The sequence below is a fragment of the Anoplophora glabripennis genome, unplaced genomic scaffold (assembly GCF_000390285.2).
Source record: "Anoplophora glabripennis isolate ALB-LARVAE unplaced genomic scaffold, Agla_2.0 scaffold58, whole genome shotgun sequence".
NCBI lineage: Eukaryota > Metazoa > Arthropoda > Insecta > Coleoptera > Cerambycidae > Anoplophora > Anoplophora glabripennis.
In genome coordinates, this window is record NW_019416277.1 from 1,439,918 (window position 1) to 1,463,871 (window position 23,954).

The 23,954-nt window shown below is 30.4% G+C and overlaps 1 protein-coding gene across 1 annotated transcript; it reads left to right on the top strand.

Moving 5' to 3' along the window:
* The first annotated feature begins 8,277 nt into the window (after positions 1 to 8,277).
* LOC108917600 (follicle cell protein 3C-1) lies at positions 8,278 to 18,808 on the top strand. Its single transcript, XM_018724289.1, has 3 exons — positions 8,278 to 8,351; positions 8,412 to 8,669; positions 18,623 to 18,808. Exons 1-3 carry the CDS (start codon positions 8,343 to 8,345, stop codon positions 18,806 to 18,808), a joined length of 453 nt encoding a protein of 150 aa, XP_018579805.1. The 5' UTR covers positions 8,278 to 8,342.
* The last annotated feature ends 5,146 nt before the right edge of the window (positions 18,809 to 23,954 follow it).

Sequence of the window (23,954 nt, forward strand, 5' to 3'; positions counted from 1 at the left end):
TGAAAAATTGAACATGGATCGAATTGCAGCAAAATTTGTCCCTTGTTTGAGTACCGAACAACATAAAGAAAAGACGTTTGTCGGCAATTCTTTGACCAATCCAATGACGATGAAACATTCATTGAAAGGATCGTAACGGGAGACGAAAGCTGGGTTTATGGCTACGATATTGAGATAAAAGTTTAATCATCATTCATCACAACAGATTGACAAAGGATCTCTACGCCTCGAGAAAGTTCACTGTTTTTTCCAAATTTAATGGAATTATGAATTTATTACTCTTGGTTCTTGCACCATGGTAATGCGCCCCCACACTCAGTTTCAATTCGTCAGTTTTGTGTCAAAAATCAGATTACTGTCTTCATCCTCCTTACTCGCCAGACAGTTCTGAAAGGGCACCGTTTTCAGACTATTGTTGACATCAAAGCAAATTCATCACATACTTTAAAGGCCATTTCAAATGAAGCTATCCAATACTGGTTTGAGAAATGGGAACACCACTGGAAAAAGTGTGTGAATAGGGAAGGGAATACAAGGACCGATAATGTATAAAATTAATAATAAAGTTTAAAAAAATAAAGTTCGGTTATTTTCTGAACAGACCCCGTATGTTGTACAAAAAAGTATATTTCTAAAATTTGAACAATCATGGTATGAATATAGCATATGTATGTTCAATGTATAACTTGCAGAGTATCACTAAAAATTTTAGTAATATTTGGTAATGGTTTGTAAAAAAATTATTTTCAAAACTGGTATCACACATATGTAAATTATTATTGGTTATAAATGTCGACAACCCTTAACTTTTTTATTTTTAATTTTATTAGAAAATGTTAAGTCCCAACTTTGTAGCATATCAACTAGAACTTTTTAATGATGATATTGAACTTTGTGTAAATATATGATAATGATAATGCAAATGGAGAGGCTACTAATTTATACAGTTATGACATTAACGACAACCTGTATTATTATTTGCCACTAAAAATAATTTGGTTTCAAGTAATAACAAAGTGTTCATCAAATTTTAGACCATTAATAACACAGGCCGACAAAAAGAAATTGTGTGTTTTTGAGACGCGACCCTACCTATCTTTACTAAAATTTTCCAATGAATCCGAAAACAATAAAAAAAATCTGACGTGACATACCCTCAATTTCCCCCAAAAATTCAAAAAATCATTATCATTTCAATTTTTTAAAACCCTAACCATTTCATATGTAATGAATCCATAAGAATCAATTTTTCTAAAAAACAAACATTTCATTTAAAAATAGTAAGAGTCCTTTTTGCTGCAGAATAAACCGCGATGTAAAAAAAATATATTCATTTTGAAAAATTATATTAAATCGGAGACCCTTACGGACGCCTATGGTTGATCTATTTTTACAATAATTTGTAAAATCGGTAGACCTTTTCATTCGTACACTTTATACTGAATATAAAACAAATGGCTTTCATAGTTTAAGAAAAAATAAATAAAAACCCAAAATAAATGTTTTTTCAAGAGCTTGTATCTCTAAATGCAAGTGTTTGGAAGAAAAAGTATATCCTTCAAAATGACTTTTTTTTACGAGATCTATCGATGGCTAAAGTTCTAATCATAAGAAGTGAATCACCCTATATATATATTTTTTGGTTTGATGATTGAAAGGTTTCTAGAAAAAATAACATACGTAAAAAAAACAAATTTAGAGGGGAGCCTTAAAACTGATTTTCTTAAAACAGGTTAAATATTAAAAAAAAAGGTTTGTAGGACAATTTATAATCAACAGTGTGTAATGAAATCTTCCGACTTAATTGTATCAAAGAAAAAATTGTTTGATATGTGTGGTTTTTGCAAGAAAATTAAAAGAGACTTTTGACTAAAGTCTACTTAATTTTTTTTTTAAGAAAAAAAAAACGAAATTATTACTAAAAAACGCATTTAGAACAAAGAAAGGAAACATACGTTGCATTTAGAACAAAGAAGGAGAAGCATAGTTCTGATTGTTAAGTTTCTTCGCAACCACTGCTATTATCCTTTGGATCAATGTTGTTTTCGGCATCGTCATGGTACTAAGGACTCATAAACTGTACAATTTTCTTTGTTTCTCAGAACGTTACACAGTGTTTGTAAATATTTAATCTTTTTTGTTTTTTTTTTCAAAGGAACAGCGTGCTCCGCGATTTTCATTGTTGCGACTAAAAGTTTCCTTCAAAAACACATGTCACTGACAAGTGCGGTTTTCGCGGAACGCCCTATATTTCAGCAATGTATATCGCCCTGACATGCGTGGTATTCGCTAGAAATATTTTGTAGGGGCAAAGATATGATATTTTTAAATACAATGTTGCCAATAACTGAAAAAGTTAATTTTGTGACAAATATTGTTTTTGCTAGAAACCCTTCATATGATCACCATTATAATTTTTGGAAAATAAAAAAGGCCCTATATAGTATTTTTTACTTATTTAGGCTAGGCCTTCTTTGTACATGTATACATCCTTATACCGCGATCCCTTTTTAAAACCCGTAATTACAGTTAATATCAGTATCCATGCATGTGTCTCATATTTCACAGGTCTGATTTCAAGATTCGGCCGATTAGTCTACACCCGGCACACCTGATTATGTGGAGACAACCTGTTGTACTAGGTTGACCTTGCTTTTCGGCCTCAAGCGAGTAGCGTTGCATAATGCGCCCCTTTAATTCCCCCTTTATAGCGGCCCCTCTTCGACCATGCATAAAACCAACCGTAATGATTTCCGGCAAAACTACCATATCCATCCATCCCACTCCAACGAGTGGTGGAACTGGTATTATAAAATGTTGCCAAATGAATCGTTGCAGCGTCCTAAATTTCATCCGTACTGCAGTCGCGGATGGCGGTGTACAGTTCATACATAGTGCGTAGAAGTTAGTATACAGGGGAATTTGAAATAACTGTTATAGGGTCGGAGGGTACTTTCTGTTCTGATTATATCTTAATTAACTAATCCAGAAATATATCTAATAAGACTGTACCAAATGTGTACATTCACAGTCTAATCGCACATCACAATCGTTAGCAAACGTACTAGTTTATAGTAAATGGATACAATAAAGCCGAGGATATATTATTGTGTCGTGTCGTGATGATACAGAGCCTTCATGAATGTTTACAAGTCACGAGACCGCCGTACTTGGCGTCACTAATGTTAAAGATTCGTTTACAATGAATAATGACAAATCTACGTTCGAGATAATGCGATCGCTGATTGGTTGAATAGAATCTCGTGAAAAATTATACCAATCATCGAACACATTACTTCGAGCGCAGACGTAACGGTTTGTCATTGTTCATAGGAAACGAATCATTAATTTTGGTGACGTCAAGATTTTGGTAATTTTCGTTACCAATACCAATCGTGCATTGTTGGGCTGGCTAAGCTCGGTGGCTTGTAAACATTTATGAAGACTCTGTACATGATAAGTCTTAAGACATCTCACCGCAACACACACTATTGTGATCGAGGGGGGACACATTGGCTAAAAAGTGCATATCTACATTCCTTTTTTGAAATAAATTCTATAATCCCTCCTTAAATTTCTGGAAATCCTTAGTAAATCCTATTAAACCCTTCTAAATCCCCAGTACATCCTAGTAATTATTTAGTAAATCCTCGTTGGAATTCTGTCTCAACAAATATTGTACGGACTGTATTTCATCAGCGCATGTTGCGATAAAAGTAGGTGCAAGCATCTCTTAATTTTGTCAGGAGCGTTTCAAACTGGCTAAATTTAATTGTACTTAGGTAGTTTGCATATGGATATTTCCCCTATTTCTTAAAAAAGAAAAGTTGAAATCATTTCCATAGGTTTGGCGACTATTTAGAAATATTGTGTCAAAATTTATCGAACGATTTATTTAATAATACATACTTCAAAACCTAGAGATATAGGTAACTACTTACAAAAATCAAAATAAGAAAAAACTACTAATACATGAATCCGAAGACAATTTTTTAACTCCAGTATTGAATTTGACCCTAAGTATCTATAACAGCTAAGATTAGTCATCACCAGAATCACCAAATACAAACTGATTCGAACTTATTAGTTCTCATAAGTGTGTTGTAGGTGAGATAACTGACAACTGATTCATTATGAGGTCTATCTACTCGCATATTTTAAGTGTGGGTGAAATATAACCTACAAAATATGTCATATCTTAATTGTCAACATTGTAACCCGCATATTAACAATATCATTAGATAACATATTTATTTCGCCTAGCATAACACTGTGGCCAGTGATTTTGTTGATAAATGATCTCAATTGATTACTAGATATAGTGGCTGTAATTCAATATAAAGATGCGTATCCACAAAAGCAACACAGAGCAAATTTTGTGTTTCTGTCGCGTTTTTACAAAAATTTTTCAGTAAGTTCAGTTGCTCATTGTTGCCGCGACAAAACTAAAAAGTTGCTCTATGTTGCGTGTTTCCGTTGGAAGAGGCAAACATGAAAGAAAAAGTTGGTAAGTCGACAAGCTTCAGTTGCGACGTCGGCGTCGGTGGAGACGGGCTGTCGCTGTTTGCTGTAGTTTGCGATTGAACAGATCCGGATGCAGATCACCTTTGTGCTTTGTATTTTTTTCATTTATAATTAAAAAAAAGTTATTATGGCGGAATTTAAATGGATTAATGACTTATTAATATTATTAATTGAAATTTAGAGTGCCTTTAGAACCCAAAAGATCAAAAATATAAATGCAGAAATACAAAGCACGATGCATGGTCTAAATTGTGTACTGTTACTGGGGCTAATGAAGTGAAAGCAAAAAGAAAAAATTTGGTTGGCCATTTCTTTAGAGTTAAAAAAATTTCCGAACTGCATTGCGAGAGAATCCTTGGTCAACAGGGACCAATTAAAACATTTTTGCTCTTTTTGATGCCTTGGTGGAGACGAAATGTTTATGTATGTTGCTTCTTGTTTCTACATTTTGGAACTGACAACAACATACAGAAACAAAAAAGTTGTTTTATATTGCTTTGGTGGATACGCATCTTTAGATGAGGATGTCGCCAATAGAGCAGTTGTTTCCCACAATATTAGCAACGTAATGTTTGATCAACATATTAACTAAACTATGTTTTTATGCTTCATTACAAATATTTTTTATAAAACTATTTTCCGAAAATCTATAAAAATACTTTAACATTCGGTTATTAACCTAGCTTTTATTGCGTTTTTAATAGTGAACGACAAAAACAGACCTTTTTTACCTAGACACTTGAATGAATAAGATATTTTTTTTTACATTTTCAATATTAACAAATGTATAAGGATAATAATTGTTTTCGAATGTTAGGTTACTACAATTTAGTATTTTTAATATTGTTAATGTTTTCACTATGTTTTATAATTGAATATGAGTTTTAGGTTCAATTAAATATTCGATTTGTAGTACGTATATCTTATTGAGTGACTTATTGCTTCTCAAAGAGTAATATGTTATCTACCTATTTAAAATGACAGTGCGGCTAAAATAACATTTATCCGTCCATAGCACTTTGTTAATAAAATTCAAGACCACTGGGGAAATCAGCTGGTTCGCTTCAATGTTCGAATATTTTGTGGTCCGTCGACCGGCGCATTCCCTGTTGCGAAGTAGGGCACCGGGTGAACGGGAGTTAAGGGGTAATTTGCTTATTTTTTTTAGGCCTTCCGGAAACGTGGTTAAAATTAATGATATTATGACTGAATGACCTTGTATATGTTTATATACATATTAGTAGTTAGTCTACTTAGGATATCCTACGGCTAATTTTGTTAAAATTTCAATTTCCCTTAACCGACTACATGCACACACATTTCCTTGAAGTTAATCAAATGTTTACGACCAGGCAACATCGTACGGCCTAATATTAGGATTCACCTTGTTGTATCAGTGCTGATACACTTCTTGGATCCGGTTACGAATAAATCCCAGACGGCTTTAACACAAAGGCCGTGGCTGAATTATTATAGGTAGTCCCTGTAATACAATTTTGGCGCTGTTATTGTTTATTAATAACAGTTTAATGGAGCAGGTGTAAGGTGTTGAAAGCTATCGCTTATTTGTTTGTAACGGTAACGGATTTTTTATTTACACTGTTGTTTTGAATTAATACGATTAGATCTTATCTGCAAACGTTTAACCCAACATTTCGCTGAAGCCGCAGATGTTGTAAATTATCAAAAAATGAACATTTTTCAGAATTTTCTTCGTAAACGAAATATATATTATTACTATTAAAATCAATGAAATAAACAACGCGTCGCTATTTAAAATAAATCACTCAGCTGTGCAACTAAAATAATAATATTGCAATTGTAAAATGAAGATTAAAATTTTGGATGATATATTTTTTAATAACAGAATTGGTTTTTTTAGTATAAAAAATAAAACTAATTATACAACAAACGCAGTTACTATTTACTTTTTAATAGCTTTAACTGTTTTTCTAAATAAAGAACCGAACGAATATTAATTATTTTTTCACAGAGGAATACTGCTAAGCTTTTCTGTATATCTAATTGTTTTCAAAGTGACTGAAGTGATCATCAAATTTTATGAGTATTTGTGCATAATCTTGATTTAAACGAAATTTCTTTGCACAAAAAAATACACAAAAGAATAAATGATATTAGATACTTATTGCCCATTGCCACAAACCCAAAAATATTCGTTAATCATCCGCATATGTGTAGTAAGCTATATTTAGAACTCTGCACTTATTTCATTCTAAGTGCTTATCTAAGTAGGAATTAAACCAACCACTAGCGGAGACGATGATAAACTGTTATCAAGAACGTCAGAATTTTGACGCCAGTGACTATTTTGCATAAGATCATTTGACGCCAAATGGTTTTTTATGTAAATATTTAATATAAACTTACTACATGGGTAAATTAATAGAAATTATCCCTATCATTCAAGTTCAAGTCGAAAATGATTCAGATTTCGAATAAAATGGGGGAGATTTTTTCTGCAAAATACAATTGTGAATCAAATGAATTTCCAAAACAGTCAGTGGCATTGAATTCTGATGTTTTTAATGACGCTGCTTCCATTATCTTCGCCATAAAATTGTATAAAAATTCAGTAAATATTTTCCTTTCTTTACCTACATTTTTATATTCCTATTTAGATAAGTACTTGAAGTAAGTACACTTATACAGGGTTGCTTATAGTTGTACACAAATTTAGTGAGTTTTTATCTTTATTTAGTTAAGTCGCAAGCTAAACTTTCTTTAATCTACGTCATATTAAGGAATATCTACGTTTTTGAAGAACATACCTAAGTACCTACCATGTAATTTGCAAATGAAACCACTTTGGACAAAGGCATATTTGGTTTAATCATCATTATGTCAAGCTCAAGATATTTGATAGCATTTATATTTGATTTTATTTATTTATTTATTTTATATTTATATTTGATATCATATAAATCCACCCTGTTTAAAAAATTACATATTTTTCAAAAATCCTAAAATATGATTTCATTAAATGTAATATATTTAAATAAGTAGATAGGTACATCAAATAAATTTGTTATAAAATATTGGTATTTTCTAACAGTGAGCCATCGAGCCCATTTCATAATTTATCACACAGTTGAATAAACTTCAAACATCTTTAAAATTACTGATTATACAAAAACATGTACGACTTTTTATTTTAAATTTAAAAATAGTGCGACAATTTTTTAAATTTCAACACTCTGGTCTATAAAGCTTTTGATCTATAATGATTCAAGGAAAATGTCTTCAGAAAACATCCTGTATAATCTGTAAGTATATGTATTTGTTTAGGCAACTCATAAAATAAATTGTTTAAAATTAAATTCTTCAGTTGCTTTCTAGATAATGAAAACTGTGTCTGGCAAAACCAATTAATTTTTTAAATACCTTTCTCAAATAAGTGCAGAAGTGTAAAATATTATGTTTTCATGGGCAAACAATGACACACGCAGTTTACCAATTCTGTAATTTACTGATTGAATTACAAAGTTGTTAACATTTTAAAAAAGAGATGTTTACAACTAAATATGCATTTCTTATCACGCTTAAATAATACAACAGAAATATTATTTTCACAAAAAGTTAATTGGTTACTCGCGTTTCATACGCAGTAGTATTGAACGGTTGTTTAGAATAGGACATTGCGTTGCAAAATTGAATAAGTATTTGTTATAGTTGCATTTCTCAATAGCAAACAATAAATAATGTATAGTTGACCTAAATATACGTTACATTTTGGAGAAATTCCTCAGTATCTGTACGCAATTCGTTGCGATATCACTGCCGAGCGTTATAAAAAAAAAATGAAAAAGGTGTGTTACAAATAATCACAAATTAATTCAGACTTATTATAAATCACCTGTACTTTTCAGATTCACCTTTTGGTAACCTTCACCCTTATAGAAATCTGCCGGGCAGGTAGCTTCACCACTACCCAAACAAACGAAATAAAAATAGAGGAAGCGAAGGATCCAGTCCCTTGCACATGTGGAGTATTCTTGAGCGGCCAGTTCAAGAAAGGGTCAAAGGATCAACCCAAGGGGGTGCCAGTGTTAACACAGGAAATGGACACCCCTTTTTTTAATAATGCGGTGGGAAATCGACAGTGCGTTAATAAATGCTTGGAGTTGGTGAGAATCTCATTATTTCATTATTTCATTATTTAAATGTCTAGGTACAGGAATATTTTGTAGTTACTTAATTGCGGTATTGGTTTAATTTTTTCACTATTTATTGGGTATTATTTACTTCTTCTTTTAGTATTTATAGCCAACAAGAAATGAAGTTCACGGAGTAATCTGAAACACATCTTTCACCGTTTGATGAAATGGTCAGGTCTCGTTTAGTTTTCTATTAACGGTATTATTTTCGTTCTCCAAAGGTTCCCATTGAATTATATGACCCTTTTCTCAAGTGTGATAATAGATAATAAAGGAAAAAATTATATGATATATATTATGATTATATGCATGGAAGCAATAACAAAATAAATAAATGTAAACTATCGAAAACTTTTGTTAGGTAAAGTTATTTTCATGAAAATAATCAGTGATCTTTTTGGCGCGAGTTATTTAATTCATTCCTTTTTTATTTCTCATTTTTAAACGTTTGTCTATTTTTAGTCAATTGAATCAATTTTTAACCATTCATAACTCATTTCTTTAGGTAGTAAATACCAATTTCTATGGTACTTTCCAATCCGCCAGAATTGCGGATTTAAGATTTTCCGAATTAAATCCTTATATTCGTGATTAGTGTTTCATCTATAATATTCAAATTTTGAATGCTTTTCCGATTTCTACTACCGCTATAGTATTGAATTCTCCATCTTTTATACAAGAATTTTCAGATTCGGACTTCAGATTCGTAATCAGCGACCCCAAAAACCTGCGGTATCAAAATTCAGGCAAAAATATTGAATAGATAAATGTGTGACTTAAAGGGGTAAATGGGACCCTAGTCTGTAGGTGGTTTACACATTCTGAGGGATAAGTTATTTTATACAGGGTGCCTCATAATTAATGTCCAATAATTTACCACTTGATTATATTGCCAAAAATAAGATTATTTTTATTTTTTTTTATATTTTCAAAGCGGGTTGAAGGAAAATTATGAATTTTGACACTATGAACGCTCATTAAAAGTCGAAATAGATCATCATAAAATTTTTCAAATGTTTTAGTCAGGGGTGTCTCAATTGGGGGGGGGGGGGTCGTCGGCTAAAATTTGCCCCTATTACAACGCGAAAAGTTTGTTATGGCCGTCCCAAGCAAGCAAGCAAGAAGGGGGGAGGGATTCGGTTAAAATTTGTCCCAAATTTTTTACATGTTGCTATATTCAAATTTAAACAATAAAATTAGTAAAGTTTGATTGACCTTTGATTTGATTGAGTTTCCTATGACGCCCCCGCTTGGGACGCCCATAATATTATTGATGTAATGTAATAAAATGCTTAAATCCGTTTTTCTCGAAAATGGAGCATTTTATCGAAAGATATAAAGAGTACCTTTTTATAGAGGACATTAAGGTCTATCATATGTTGGTATCTGAATTTGAAAATTTCGGCAAGCAAAAAAATAGGGGCAAATATTACCCATGTTTATTTGAAAAAATATTCTTATTTTTGGTAATATAATCAAGTGATATATTATTAGATACTAATTGTGAGACACCATGTATATTTTTATAACATAACATTCGTTATTTGATCTTAGATCTGGAATTGATTCCCTCGTAGGGGTGGGTGTGGATTTAATTTGCATGTATTTCTTTCCAATGCTCAATGTTTTCTCAATTTACAAATTGTTGCTTTTCATTATAAAGGCTTATCCTCATTATTTTATACTATTTTGGGGACATTTTAGCGTTTTACTAAAAAATGACATGTAAATCGGTTTTTTGGTCTACGGATTCGGATTCAGCATCGGAAAATACATAATAGAATCTATATACTCATGTCTCTGGTACATATTTTTTTTGTGGGCTGTGCAATAACACACTGATATTTACGGGTATGAACCAAAATTCTAAGAAATGTTCTAGTGATTCGTCCTGTATATTTTTACATATAGCTCTAGAAGGATGTCAGTAATCTACAAAGCGTTAACACTACAAAAAAGAAGCATTTCTCTCCAAAATTAAGACTTTTCTCCAAATTTAAAAATATTTCTTATGTAAACATTTCAAACTTTGTTTTTGGGGTAGGTATATGTTGAAGTTTTTTAAAAAATATAAAATACCTTTAAATATCTTCTGAATAAATAAACATTTTGAAACGAATTTTTTTACACAATACATGTCTAAAATAACAATAACAAGTCTGAGTCTCAGCTCAAATCAATGGAAATGCTGGCAACAATTTTTGAAAAAGCCAATGTAAAAAATGCTTTATAATTTTACAAAAATTAGCATTTTGCGGAGATAAGGGAATACAGAGAGTAAGAGGATTTGTGAGAATGTATATCGGAAACTGTATTGGGGCACAAAGAACTCTATTTGTAAAATCATTTAAATACGTTCTACATATTCTACAAATAATCATTTTTATAAATTGCCAAATTCTTCTAAATGTAGTTTGAATTTAAGAAATAAAAAATCTTTTTCAGTGTGACATAATTTTTGAGCAAAATATCAATCGCGGCTTTTTCGAAAGATATTACGGAATATGACATTTTTTGTTAATCGATTGATTGCAAAAACATATATTCTAGATGTAATAATACAATTGATATCATGGGTTAATTTTAAAAGAGTCTTATCTGTTGTCCAACGTATTAAAAAATAATTAAATTACACAAAGTATCTGTATCTTCGTAGAGGGTCCTCTATGGAAAATTTTTATAGGAACTTCTCTTGTTATTTGAACGTCCTCTGTGTAAATCCGAGAGATTGCCCATATATTCTGGGACACCCTGTATATAATCATATGTAGACATATGTAAAAAGTTTTGTGCAATCACAATACGTAATCGGAAAAACAATTGTAGTAGAATTGAGTTGTTGCTCTTTTTACAGTTGGAAGGGCAACAAAAAAAATGTGTTGTCGGATTGTAGTCATTAAATTATAAATTAAATGTTCTTATAATATACAAGATGTTTTATTACCTACACTTACATAATCGTTTGTTTATTTTAAGCTTTGACATAAACAAAATATACTATTCTTGTTGAATAAGTTTATTTCTTTCTTAAAAAAAAGTACAAATGAAATTTGTGCATTTTATTTTATTGACAAACTAGTAGACATTAATTAAACCAAGGCTTATGCAACCATAAACCTTTTTAAATAGATAAGGAGGTATTTATATTTAAAACGTTTGTCTATTGGTCAGCCCTTTTTCTATGGCCAGTGTTTGCAAAACCGTTCTTTGTAATAAGTTGTATAAGAATCCACCCGCTTCCCAAAACTTTTTGTACCTGTTCATGTCGTGTTGTTGAATGTCTGTCCGGCCATTGTTAGGAGTCACCAGGGTGGAAATCTACTTTGTTAGGGAAATTATACCCTTTAGCGAGCTACCTATCCATTTAAGTTGTTTGATGAAATGGACGTCTGGAGTTTTTGTCCAGATGGGCAGTTGTGATTTAAATTTTTTGTGTAGGAGTATTGTAATGCAATCGGCTTAATTATGTTAGGGTGAAAAACGTGTGAACTTGAGGGGTGCTCGAGTTCCAACCGTAAAAATTAAGGTGGAGGGTAACTGAGTGAATAATGACGTTACTTAATTTTTCTGAATGTTAAGCATTTGTTTTGCTATTTGAAAACAATAAATACTAAATTAGACCAGGCGGTATCTGTTTTGGTTTGGGTGAATCGTATATCCACGGAGATTTTTGGCTTTTTGGCTTTCAAATATCACTAGAAATGAAAATTTTTCTATGCGCATAAAAAAAACGTGGGCTTAACTTTTGGCGGCACAATATGTTAAAAAAATTCGAAAAATGTCATATTTTTCTTCCTATTTAATTATGTATCTTTTCAAGAGTTGATTTTAGGCGAAAATGGAAGAGGAAAAAAATGTTTGTAATTAAATTTTTTACAATACATGACTGGTTACAAATCGAATGAATCATGATTATTATGGTAAAAATCGAAAAAATCACAAAAATGGGGTTAAAAAACAATACTTTTTAGGGAATTTTTTTGGTGTATTTAAATTGGGTGTAGGACCTTTATACTTGGCTCAAGAAAACTTCATGTTATGTAGAATCATCACACCAAATTTCATCAAAATCGGTTCGATAGATTTTGCATAATAATTTTGCAATCCAGATTTTGAAAAAAAAATTGCAAATTTTCAAAATTTTGCACAGCAAAAACCAAGGCCCTTAGATACTTGAAAATTTAATCACATATAGAAGGGCTCTCAGGCTTTCAAACTTTTTTTGTAAAATTCGAATCCGTCAATTAGGAGAGCTCTGGCGCTTGTTTAAACATTGGTTGAATTTTTGTACTTATAAACAATTAGAACTTTGTGAATATTCAATCAAATCAAATTTTTTAAAGCAGGTTTTAAAAGTTCTTGGAAAGACGCTTCTTTAAAAAAAAAACAGATCGATTGATCAATTAGTTACGTCAAAATATGACATTTTTCCAATTTTTTTAACATATTGTGCCGCCAAAAGTTAAGCCCACGGTTTTTTTTATGCGCATAGAAAAATTTTCATTTCTAGTGATATTTGAAAGCCAAAAAGCCAAAAATCTCCGTGGATATACGATTCACCCAAATATGGCTTTTGGAAACAGATACCGTCTGGACTAAATATAAATTAATGACAAATAAGACGTTTTAGATAGTTTTTCTGTTTTTGACATTTGTCACACTGCAATTTAGAGAACTAAAAGAAGATACATAAACCCCTGCGCCACAAGTATCATCCAGAAGTTGTTTTTAACAAATTTGTTTAATATTTCAACAACACAGTTTTACAACACCCGTACGTTATTAAAATATTTCGAACTTTCTTTTTTAAACGATATAGGTATAGGTAGGTACTCCAGTCGAATTAGATTATAAATCCTGAAAACTGCAAAAATTATTACCTAGTTGACATTTTATTGCATTTTATGATGGGAAGGTTATGTAGAATGATAATATCAAAAAAGTAACTCGAAATGTGAAAAATGACTGTAGGTACCTACCTTAAATTGTAGGTAATTTAATTGCCTACAACATAAAATAAGTCATGTTCCGATAGATCGTCTAGATTTTCGTGGGCAGTAAAAAAAGTGAAAAAACAAGTAAATTTGCCACTTATTTGCAATTTGCCAACTTAAATTAGGTATGTATAAAAAGTTATGGGGTGGTCAATTGGTATGAATCCCCAAAAATTAGCAACTTGTATATCATTTTCTTATATGTATATGTAAATAGTATTATTAGGCTTAAATTAGGCTGAAGATGTCAATTAAGTAAGAAATATTTATTGCAAACCGTTATAGTCCACAGTACATGCCACCCCCCCCCACCCCCCCNTGACGTGTCTACCGGTCGAAACATGCCAAAATAACAGGGTATTGAAAATCAATTACCACATAGGTAATTTTTAGTAAAATTAAATGTATATAATTAATTCAGTCAAAAAATATTGTTGTCCGACAAATTTCAAGCCGCGTTTTTTCAGTCCGACAGCTGGAAATCGGAATTTTCACGGGGTATGAAAAATCGATTACCATGTCGGACAAAAATAACACACGATAGAAAAGTGTTTTTTATAATACGGATATAAAAATATATCCGCAAATCGTCAGTCCGACAAAAAGTGAAATTTCGTAAAAAATGTGCACATGTATTTATAATTTCTAATAAGGTATTTTCATGTATTAAGCAAAATTCCATATAAATGTACAATACAGGGTGTTTCAGAAAGACCTCCCGTAAATACAGGGGGTGATGACGACAAAAAATAAGAATTTTTTGTCATATGAACTATATGTCTATCTCCTCTTGTTTTCGAGATACAGAGCGACAAAATAAATTTTTTTAAATAACATTTTTATTAACATTTCCAAACGATGCGAAATATTTTTATGAAATTTGGTATTCCGAGGTTTTTAAGGATGCCAAATACGATGGTCTAATTATTTTTTGTATATTTCATAGAGGGCGCTAGTTATGCTACAATCCTATTACGTATTAAGTTCTACTTTTTTTTAAGGTTAGGTTTTTTACCATTCGGACCCCGATTTCTAATATACAATTTTATTTTCTAAAAATAATGTACTCTTGTTAGAACTTCCTAATGTGGACGATTTTCGAGAACAAAGGCTTTTAATTAAATTCTTACAAAATTACGGTGTATAAAATAAGTGACTTTTCTCAAAGCTCAAACTTACTTTGAGAAAAGTCACTTATTTTATAGTGTAATATTGTAAGAGTTTAATTAAAAGCCTTTTTTCACGAAAATCGTCCACATTAGGAAGTTCTAACAATAGTACATTGTTTTTAGAAAATAAAATTGTACATTAGAAGTTGGAGCCCGAATGGTAAAAAACCTAACCTTAAAAAATACAGAAAAAATAATTAGACTAGCGTATTTGGCACCCTTAAAAACCCCGGACTACCTTTCATAAGAATATTTCGCACCGTTTGGAAATTTTCATAAATGTTATTTAAAAATTTTTATTTTGTCTCTGTATCTTGAAAACAAGAGGAGATAGACATATAGTTCATAAGACAAAAAATTCTCATTTTTTGTCGTACTATCGTTTTATTCTTGTAATTATTGTAAATCTCTATATGCTCAATTTAGCCAAATAAATATCGAGAAAAGAATTAAACGATTTCAAAAAAGTATGTATGGTGTAAAAAAAATTATGCACAAAAGATTTGGGATTTTCTTTTAGAAAACTGGGAAAATTTTTGTAAAGAAAAATAACAAACGTGAATGAAAACTTGAAAGAGAAAAAAGGATTTTTATATCAAGTATAATATTAATTTATTTAGAAATAATGTATTATGCACTAAGATAGTAGGTATTAATCGCCTCAAAAATAACTTCATTTCTTTATAACTTTTAAATTTTTAAGCATAAAATAAGCAATATTATAATTATTTATTTGAAACAAATAATAATTTACATAATAATAATTAATAACCATTTATAAATGTGAAATTTTTGGAGTGAAAAAATTAAATTTCATCACGATTATTGATTTATTGATTTTTTAATAATTTGCGGACATTAAATCGTCGGACACTTATATCACTATTTTGTACAGTAAATTTAAAAGTGGAAAAAATGAAAATTAGATATGTGGTAATCGATTTTTCATACCCCGTGAAAATTCCGATTTCCAGCTGTCGGACTGAAAAAACGCGACTTGAAATTTGTCGGACAACAATACTTTTTGACTGAATTAATTATTTACAATTAATTTTACTAAAAATTACCTATGTGGTAATTGATTTTCAATACCCTGTTATTTTGGCATGTTTTGACCGGTAGACACGTCAATGTCGGAAGAATTTCTGCCGGACATGTGGTCTTGACTTTTCAAGACCCCGGAATATTGCCATGTTTTTGGACTTTTCCGAGTGGAAAAGCGGAGGAATCGAGAAAAGTCGCGGAGGAAAAGTGTGGTAGACTCGTCAAAACGAAGCTCCTCAGGAGTTATAAAGTATGTGGTAATCAACTTTCTAGAGGGGGCCTGTACTGTGGACTATTAAAAAGTTATTTGAACTATTACTATTTTTGCTGGAAATGTATCACTTTTGATTACGATTAAAAAATATAAAAAAAATAAAGAACTAAACTTTGTTTTAGTAACCAGCAATTTTTATATAAAAGGGCATTAAATTGAAAATGAGATAAATATTTCGGAAAAAAAATTGAAAGTTATTGAAAAGAAAACGTTAAATTTAAATCTGAAAAATTTTAAAAACTAATAAAAAATCATATTCAATGTGAATTTTTGAAGAACTAAAAATGTAGGTATGTAATATAATTTATCGGTTCATCAAATCTTATAAGTACCGTATGTTCCAAACAAAACGTTACTTTAATCAAAAATCGCTAAATCTATTTACATTTTATTCCTTGGTCAAGATTAACACAAAGTTACGGGTAAATGCCGACTCCGATTGACAATGGATTTTTAAAAATATCTTCTAAACCAGTTGAAGTCTTAGTGCCAAATTTATTACACATAACTAGTTATTGTTGGTTCATGAAACATGAAAAAGTGATGGTAGCTGAAGAAATCATTCCTTTCACAAATTTTCATAAGTCAGGTGTCATTAAAAAAATTTATCATGATGTTACATTACACCCAGTATTAGCACATCAAGAAGGGATGTTTTTCATCAGATATCAATAATTTTTTCATGTTACATAGTAAAACTCTATCCTCTAAAAAAGAGATACAAATTTGAAAATGTTTTAACTACGAAAAAGGTTTTCCTTGTGACTCCGTATAACTGTGGGCACTACAGCCAAATTTGGAATAGAAATTTCCACTAGTTGAAGATATTACAAGAAAAAACATCATCGACAAGTCATCTTCATACTGTTACATTTGGTATAGTATTTCCGAAATCAGTTAAACATGTATAAAAACACCTAGCAATAAAATTTAATGAGTTTCATAGGCGCCCCTAAAAAGTTTTCTGCTAAAGGTAAACAAATTAATTATAATGATTTGTATATAATGTGTAGAAAATTTCTATTATACCTGTATGTTCATTTGACAAATAACATATTTTAATTTATTTATGTCCTCAAACAATTTTATTACATTTAGGGTAAATTTCGTTTTGTTCCGTTTCAAAAGGTCTCCAAAATGCCATGTTGTAATAATATTAGTACACAAAATATTTCACATATTCTTACCTAGGTGCCTATAATAAATTAAAATTAACTGATCACACCAAATTCCGTATTGCTGCACTGCAATGCTTGGCAATTTGTTGGCAAGTGAATTTATGGCCAGGTCGCCCAATGCAGCTGTATTTGTGCCGCGTTTACCCGTGCGCTCATTCTTCATCTGGGCGACCAGACCTGTATATGGGTATGGCTAAAAAAATATGGGAACAAGTTTTTCAAATATTTCAATGCTGAGTTGATGCGTCAGCGATCGAACCTGGTACATACTGCCAACTTCTTGGTTCTTCAATTGAGATCAGAAAGACTATAATTAACATGGTTCCTCATTTTTAGTTTTTTTTTTTAAGTAAGCTTTGAATGAAAAGTTCTATGGGATTATAAACAGATGCTAACATCTGGCTACCATAAGTATTGCTAATTTTTTATTTTATTTAATAGAAATTAAATAAAATTGGAATTACTTCTGGCCGAATTTTTAAGTAAGTTGTCGGTATGTACCTATATCGCACTTTTCCGTTGCCGCAAACATTTTAATTTCATTTTGTCAATAATATTTTTCGAACGCTACTACGTATTACAATCTTGAAAACCGATAAGTCTTATATAACGTATTTTTTTATGAACTTTCCAATGATATAAAATCTGCAGGGATTCCATTAAAAAATCATATCTCGGAAATACGACATTCTGTTCAGTAAAAATTTTAAAAATCCATACTTTCATAGAGGCAATTTACGCCTGACAACATGGCAGTTATCCATTCTTCTTATTTTAAATTATTGTACTGTAATAATTGTAGAGATTAACATAAAAGTATGCAGAAATTTTGAATTGCGATGTAAATAACAAATAAAAAAATTAGACTTAAGTGTGTTCCACGTTTGCTATGTTTAAATGTACTACAAAATTGCTAGATATAAACAAAAAATTTTAATTACAGAAAAAGTTTTCTACACAATTTTATTTATTTTACATTTTTTTAAGTGAGTTTTTTACATTTACTTTATCATTTCTTGGTTCTCAACCATCATAAATTTCTATTCTACCCTGTTGTACTCTTCAGTGTACATGGCCTCATTAACATGTTTCTATCTTTTGGGCGGTCTAGCGCATTTTCTTATGTCCATTTGGTGTCGTTGATACCTTCTAGATGACCATAACATATTAATAATTTCCTTTTTATTGATTCCATTATGTCCCTTCTAGGTACCCTCACAATTCTTCTGATTTTTTCATTTGCACTTACATTTTCTTATTTCAGATTATTAGGCATTTACCAAGAAGTAAGGACATCTTGTGCTCTTTGGTTGACAGGGAAAATGTCCACAGAGAGAAAGCCTACCTTTTTATAAAAAACCACAGCGACAAATGGCATGGAACAAATTTATCAGCTGGAAGAGAATTTTGTTGCAGAAATAATGAACCATACAGATGTTATGGTAGCTAAAAATTCTGTAGTTATGTTTTTCAATAAAACGTTTTGTCATTAACAGTTTAATCATTTCAAGGTAATTGTTTCTCGTCTGCAAAAAAAATTATCTTAAATTTATTAGTAAGCACTATATCCATTAGTTTTTATCAACGGTTTTCGAAAAATTATAGGGTATTTAGCTAGAAGAAGAAAAAACAAATACTGAGACAGGTAAATTTTTCTTCTGAAGGGTGATGGAAACATCTTTCCAAGAATGTAGGTAAATATGCCTGCATAGATTGATTAATTAATTAATAATATACGTATTTAATAGCTTGAAAAAGTTTATAATTTCCTGAGAAATATATTATAATGATTTTGAACTCCTGTCACTTTCCACAGATTTACCAACATTTCTGTTATACCCTGTATACTGACTTACATATATCAAATGTTTTATCAATGATGGCAGAATATAGACGCCAACAGGCGTTCGAACATGATTTCAATTATATAATATGATTAAATTCTTATTGGATTCAAAGTACTAACCGGTTTATTATAAATATTTCATATGCTGTTATGCACTTTTGTGGACTTAACATAACATAAAATTATATTATAGTTAATACAGGGTGACATTTCGTTTGGCAATTTTTTATTTGTCTATTTTCATAAGACAAAGCCTCCTTCGTTATGGAAACAATAATCTTTATAACTACTCAGATATTTGAAATTAATAAAAAAATGAAACATTGCAGTTATCAAAAAAATTTCAAAATAAAGCAATAATTCTTTTTAAGAACAAGATTGGTATAGTTTTACAATTTAATTTTGGCTTGGATTATGTCAATGTTATTTAGAGAACTAAATAAAGGAGGAAGTTCTAGCACTACCTCACTATTTTAGCAATAACTTGAAAGCGAAAAAAATATATCGACCTTCGATTTGTGTATTTGTTTTCCATAATATTTTGTCTATCAAGCCATGAAAAAAAAAAAACTATATCGTTGCATTTATTTTTTTTTTAGTAAACGGAGACAATTACAAAACTTTTATCATTAGCATCGTCTACCGTTGCGCATGAAAATGATATTTTTATTCCTATATCATAAAAATAAATTTTATTAATAGTTCTTTAAAATGAGCCATCGTTTACTGAAATCGATTAAGGCATTTAGAAGTTATAACAATTTAAAAACGTCAAGATAGCGTCCTTCATATTGACGTTGCTATAGTAACAACAAAAAAAAAAGTTCAAACAAAACTTGTGAAGGGTTTAACAGTGTATCTAAAAAATGTATTTGCAACTTAGGTTATACTGGGTGGGCCACCAGTAACGCCTCGGTCGCTAGTGACCAAACGGAAAATGTTACAGAAACCTGTTTAGGTGGGTATGTGTAGGTTGATTACGGCTACATTTTAAAAATATTTTGAGATATACAGGATGTCCAGGAAAAGCGTACTATATCAAAGTTTTGTTTTTTTAAATGGAACACCCTGTATTTTACTGCATTTTTGAAAGCACCGTAAAAAAATAGTTATTAAAGGTTCTGTAGGACTTACAGTTTGTGAGATATTTCAATTTAAGTGAAAATGCAGGTATAGCGTAGAAATTTAATATTTGCAATAAAAAAATAATTTTAAGGAAGCAGTTTTGGAGGGGGGATAAGCGAAATTTCGAAAATCCGACAATTTTCTGTAACACTATAGCAGTAGCGGTGAAGTTATAAACTTCAAAATATTTTAAATCAATTTGTTTTGGTCGTATTTGTTAACAGATTTTTTACCCCATAATCGTAGCACGTCTATTTTCCTATCTACAGCTGCTCGATACCGTTAATGGATCACCCTGTACATATAATCTTTAAATTGTAGAAAATAATTACAATATTTTAGTTTTTCGTCAATTCAAATACTTTTTTGATAAGAGGTTTTGGTAGTTCACTCACTGTTTGAGGGGTGTTAAAATGTATCGCTGTTTTATCAAATTAAATTCAGTTATTTATTAATTAGTTCTGTTGCAGATTTTTGCTATGGAGAATTATATCCCCATCACTTGAGATTCTTTTTACATTTATGCGATTTTCAGATGCTGTCTATTTAATTTGAGAAAGTAGCATTACTGTTTCATGTTAGTACCTATATGTATTTAATTTCTGAATGGGACATTTTTATTACAGATTAGTTAATTCTATTTCAGGACTCGCGAATTTGATTTTAGGGAAAACTGTTGTAATTATAACTGAGAAAGCGTAGGTAAATTATTTCTTTTTTTTTCAGACGAGTATTCATTACTCGTACATTCATTACAGCTATCAACTGTGTTGTAGTCATAATATTTGGAATAAAAATTAATTTTAGCTTTTGTTAGTAAAATATAACACTTCAAAATAAGAAAAAAAGTTCATATAAAGATAGGTCGTAGAATGCTTCGTTTTTGATATTTAATTTTAAATCAGGATGTTTGATGCAGGTTAATGATACTTGACGAAGTGAATAATTCTAAGCTGGAAATAATGCAAAATATTGTATTAAGAACCATAGAATTTCGATGCCCCTGAATGATTTACAATGTGCATTTAAATCTAGTTGGCATCCTTGTCTTTCATTTTATTTGAAAAACAAGCCAATTGAGTATTTATTATATTTTTGTTTAAAATAGCCTTCAACCTAAGTAAATAAATAAAAATAAGTCCAAAAATAATCGTTACACAAAAATAGTATACGAACGATAGTACGAACTTAAAACCCTTTAAAAATTTAAAATTGCTAAGCTAATGATTTTGTTGGCTTCCATTTAATATCATATTTCTAACGAAAAATGCATATAGTGTTTCTTTTTCTGGAATGAACAGTTTTGGAGTTATTTTAGACTGGTTCATTTTTGCAATAAAATGGAATACGTCTTTTTTCTTGGAAACACCAACCACAATTATATTTACCCTATACGCCGAAATTCTAATGTTCCTTACGACGTTAGTTTCCAATATTTCCGTCACTGGTTGACAGATTTATATATCAACTATCGACAATATTTGCCCATAAATAGTTATTTTACTAAACTTCTTAAAAGATATTTTTTCTTAAATGTCAATAAACGTTTCCGTAGCCACAAAATAATTTCATCTATACAGGAACTGCAGGAATAGATTAATTGTCAAAAAAAAATGTAGAGTTTGTTCTATAAACTTTTCTGGGGGATGCGGTATTCGGGATAAAGAGTAAAGTTTGCAAAGGAAATATACAGGGAAATATATACATAAGAACCGACACAGGACAGGTTTATGTAGGGGTGTCCAAAATATTGTAATTTAACCAAACTTACCTATATACAAAGTTGGACCCCTAAAAAGTTATTAGCCCCCAAAGTGGGGCCCTAAATTTCGAAAAAAATTAATATCTCTGCAACACTTTACCGTAGAAGAACCAAATTTGGTACATGATTTAGGTTTATTACTGGTCTTCTTTGACTATGATTTAAAGTTAATTGAAGCACTACAAGGTGTCCATTGGGGATGACTCATCCCTAAAATTGTGCCAAACTTTTTTTTTATTGACCGAATTGAAAAATAGTAATATTAATTCACAGCAGAATTTAATTCTAAATTTTTTTTACTCTTGTTAAATTTTAAAAAACTTTATGGTTTTCAAGAAAAACCGTATTAACTGACACAAGATTTTAACAGTGTTCATTAGAAAATAATCAAAAAGTCAGTAGTAGGCTTTATCTTTCAAATTTGACAATTGGCCAAATAAATTTTACTTCACTTCTCTCCTAATTCTACAAAAAGAAAACAAGTACCTAGGTAGTTTAAGTAAAAAATAAAAATACGTAATAAAAATAATAATGGATATTTTTTCAACAACAATCAAAGGCAATTGTTGAAATAAAATAATTTTATTACTAACTGAAAAGTTTGAAAGTTACATTCACTGCCTACTCGAATACCGCGTCTTCCAGGAAAAACGTCAATTTTTTTGGTAATGAATCTATTCCTGCAACTTCTGTATTTAAAGTGAAATCACCCTATATAAGAACATAGTAGTACGTATGTGACATACCTCAACCTTTATTTTTATTACTTAAATACTTTTAATGGACATGAAATATATTTGACATTTTTTTAAATACAAATGACTTAATTTAAATATACCATGTAATTTCTAAAATAAAACTGATTTTTCTAAATTGCAATTAATGCTTTCTGAAACACATTTGGAAAAAGTATATGTAGATTAAAAAAAATAGGCAAAGAAAACATTATTTTCATAATCTCAAAAGAAGAGATGACAATCTCAAAAATCAAGGGATGTATATGATGCTTCGTTAAAGGAAAATTAGCAGCTAATTGTAAGAGTACTTGCCAAACGAAAATGAACAAAGAATCGCAATGGATTATGAAGGAAGTCTTAAGGGACCTTTTGCTGATATTTACCTACATTAAACTTCCCCGATTGGCAATTCTCTGTATAAATACCTACCTGAGTCAACGTCGAATCACAAAATTATCTATTGTTAAGGGATGCACCAATAAAAATCAACCTCAGTGGAAGAATAGCAGACAATATTCAGCCTTCTTATGGAATAATGGAAAATCAAGTAATGGATGGTAAATAGCGCCGAAATTAAACACAAATTTTTACCAGACTTTGAATATTGAGATAATAAAACAATTGTGGAATTAATTTTAAATCGTAAAACTCGACGTACAATTTGTATAGGTATGTAACAAAACATAAGAGTGGTTATTTCCCATAAGAAGTTAATAATTTCATATTTCACACAGTAATTATAACAGGAAACCATATTTTTATTAGAGAGTGATAAATAGGTACCTATTTTAAATTTGTGACAAAGGAATCTATTATGTAAAGATTGTCGATGAATTTAATTATATTAAGGAATAAATTTCATTTTGATATGATATAATGAAAAGATAAGCCTATACTTCAGAGCAGCAATAGAGAAAAAAGTTCGTACAAATAATGACCAAAAATGAGTTGTTGGCTGAAAAAAGATTAACAAAATTAGAATACTTAAAAATAACTTTAAATTAAACCGGAAGTGGTGTTCATTAGCGATCAATTTCTCGTATTTATTACTGGGTTGCATTATATTATAAATTATAATGGAAAAGTACCCATTAACTAGTTTTTAAATTCTCCCATTCTAATATTC

Excerpts from the sequence above, each read along its gene's own strand:
- LOC108917600 (XM_018724289.1), top strand. Across the intron at positions 8,670-18,622 it reads TTAATAAATGCTTGGAGTTG|ATTATTAGGCATTTACCAAG; the intron begins GTGAGAATCTCA and ends TTCTTATTTCAG.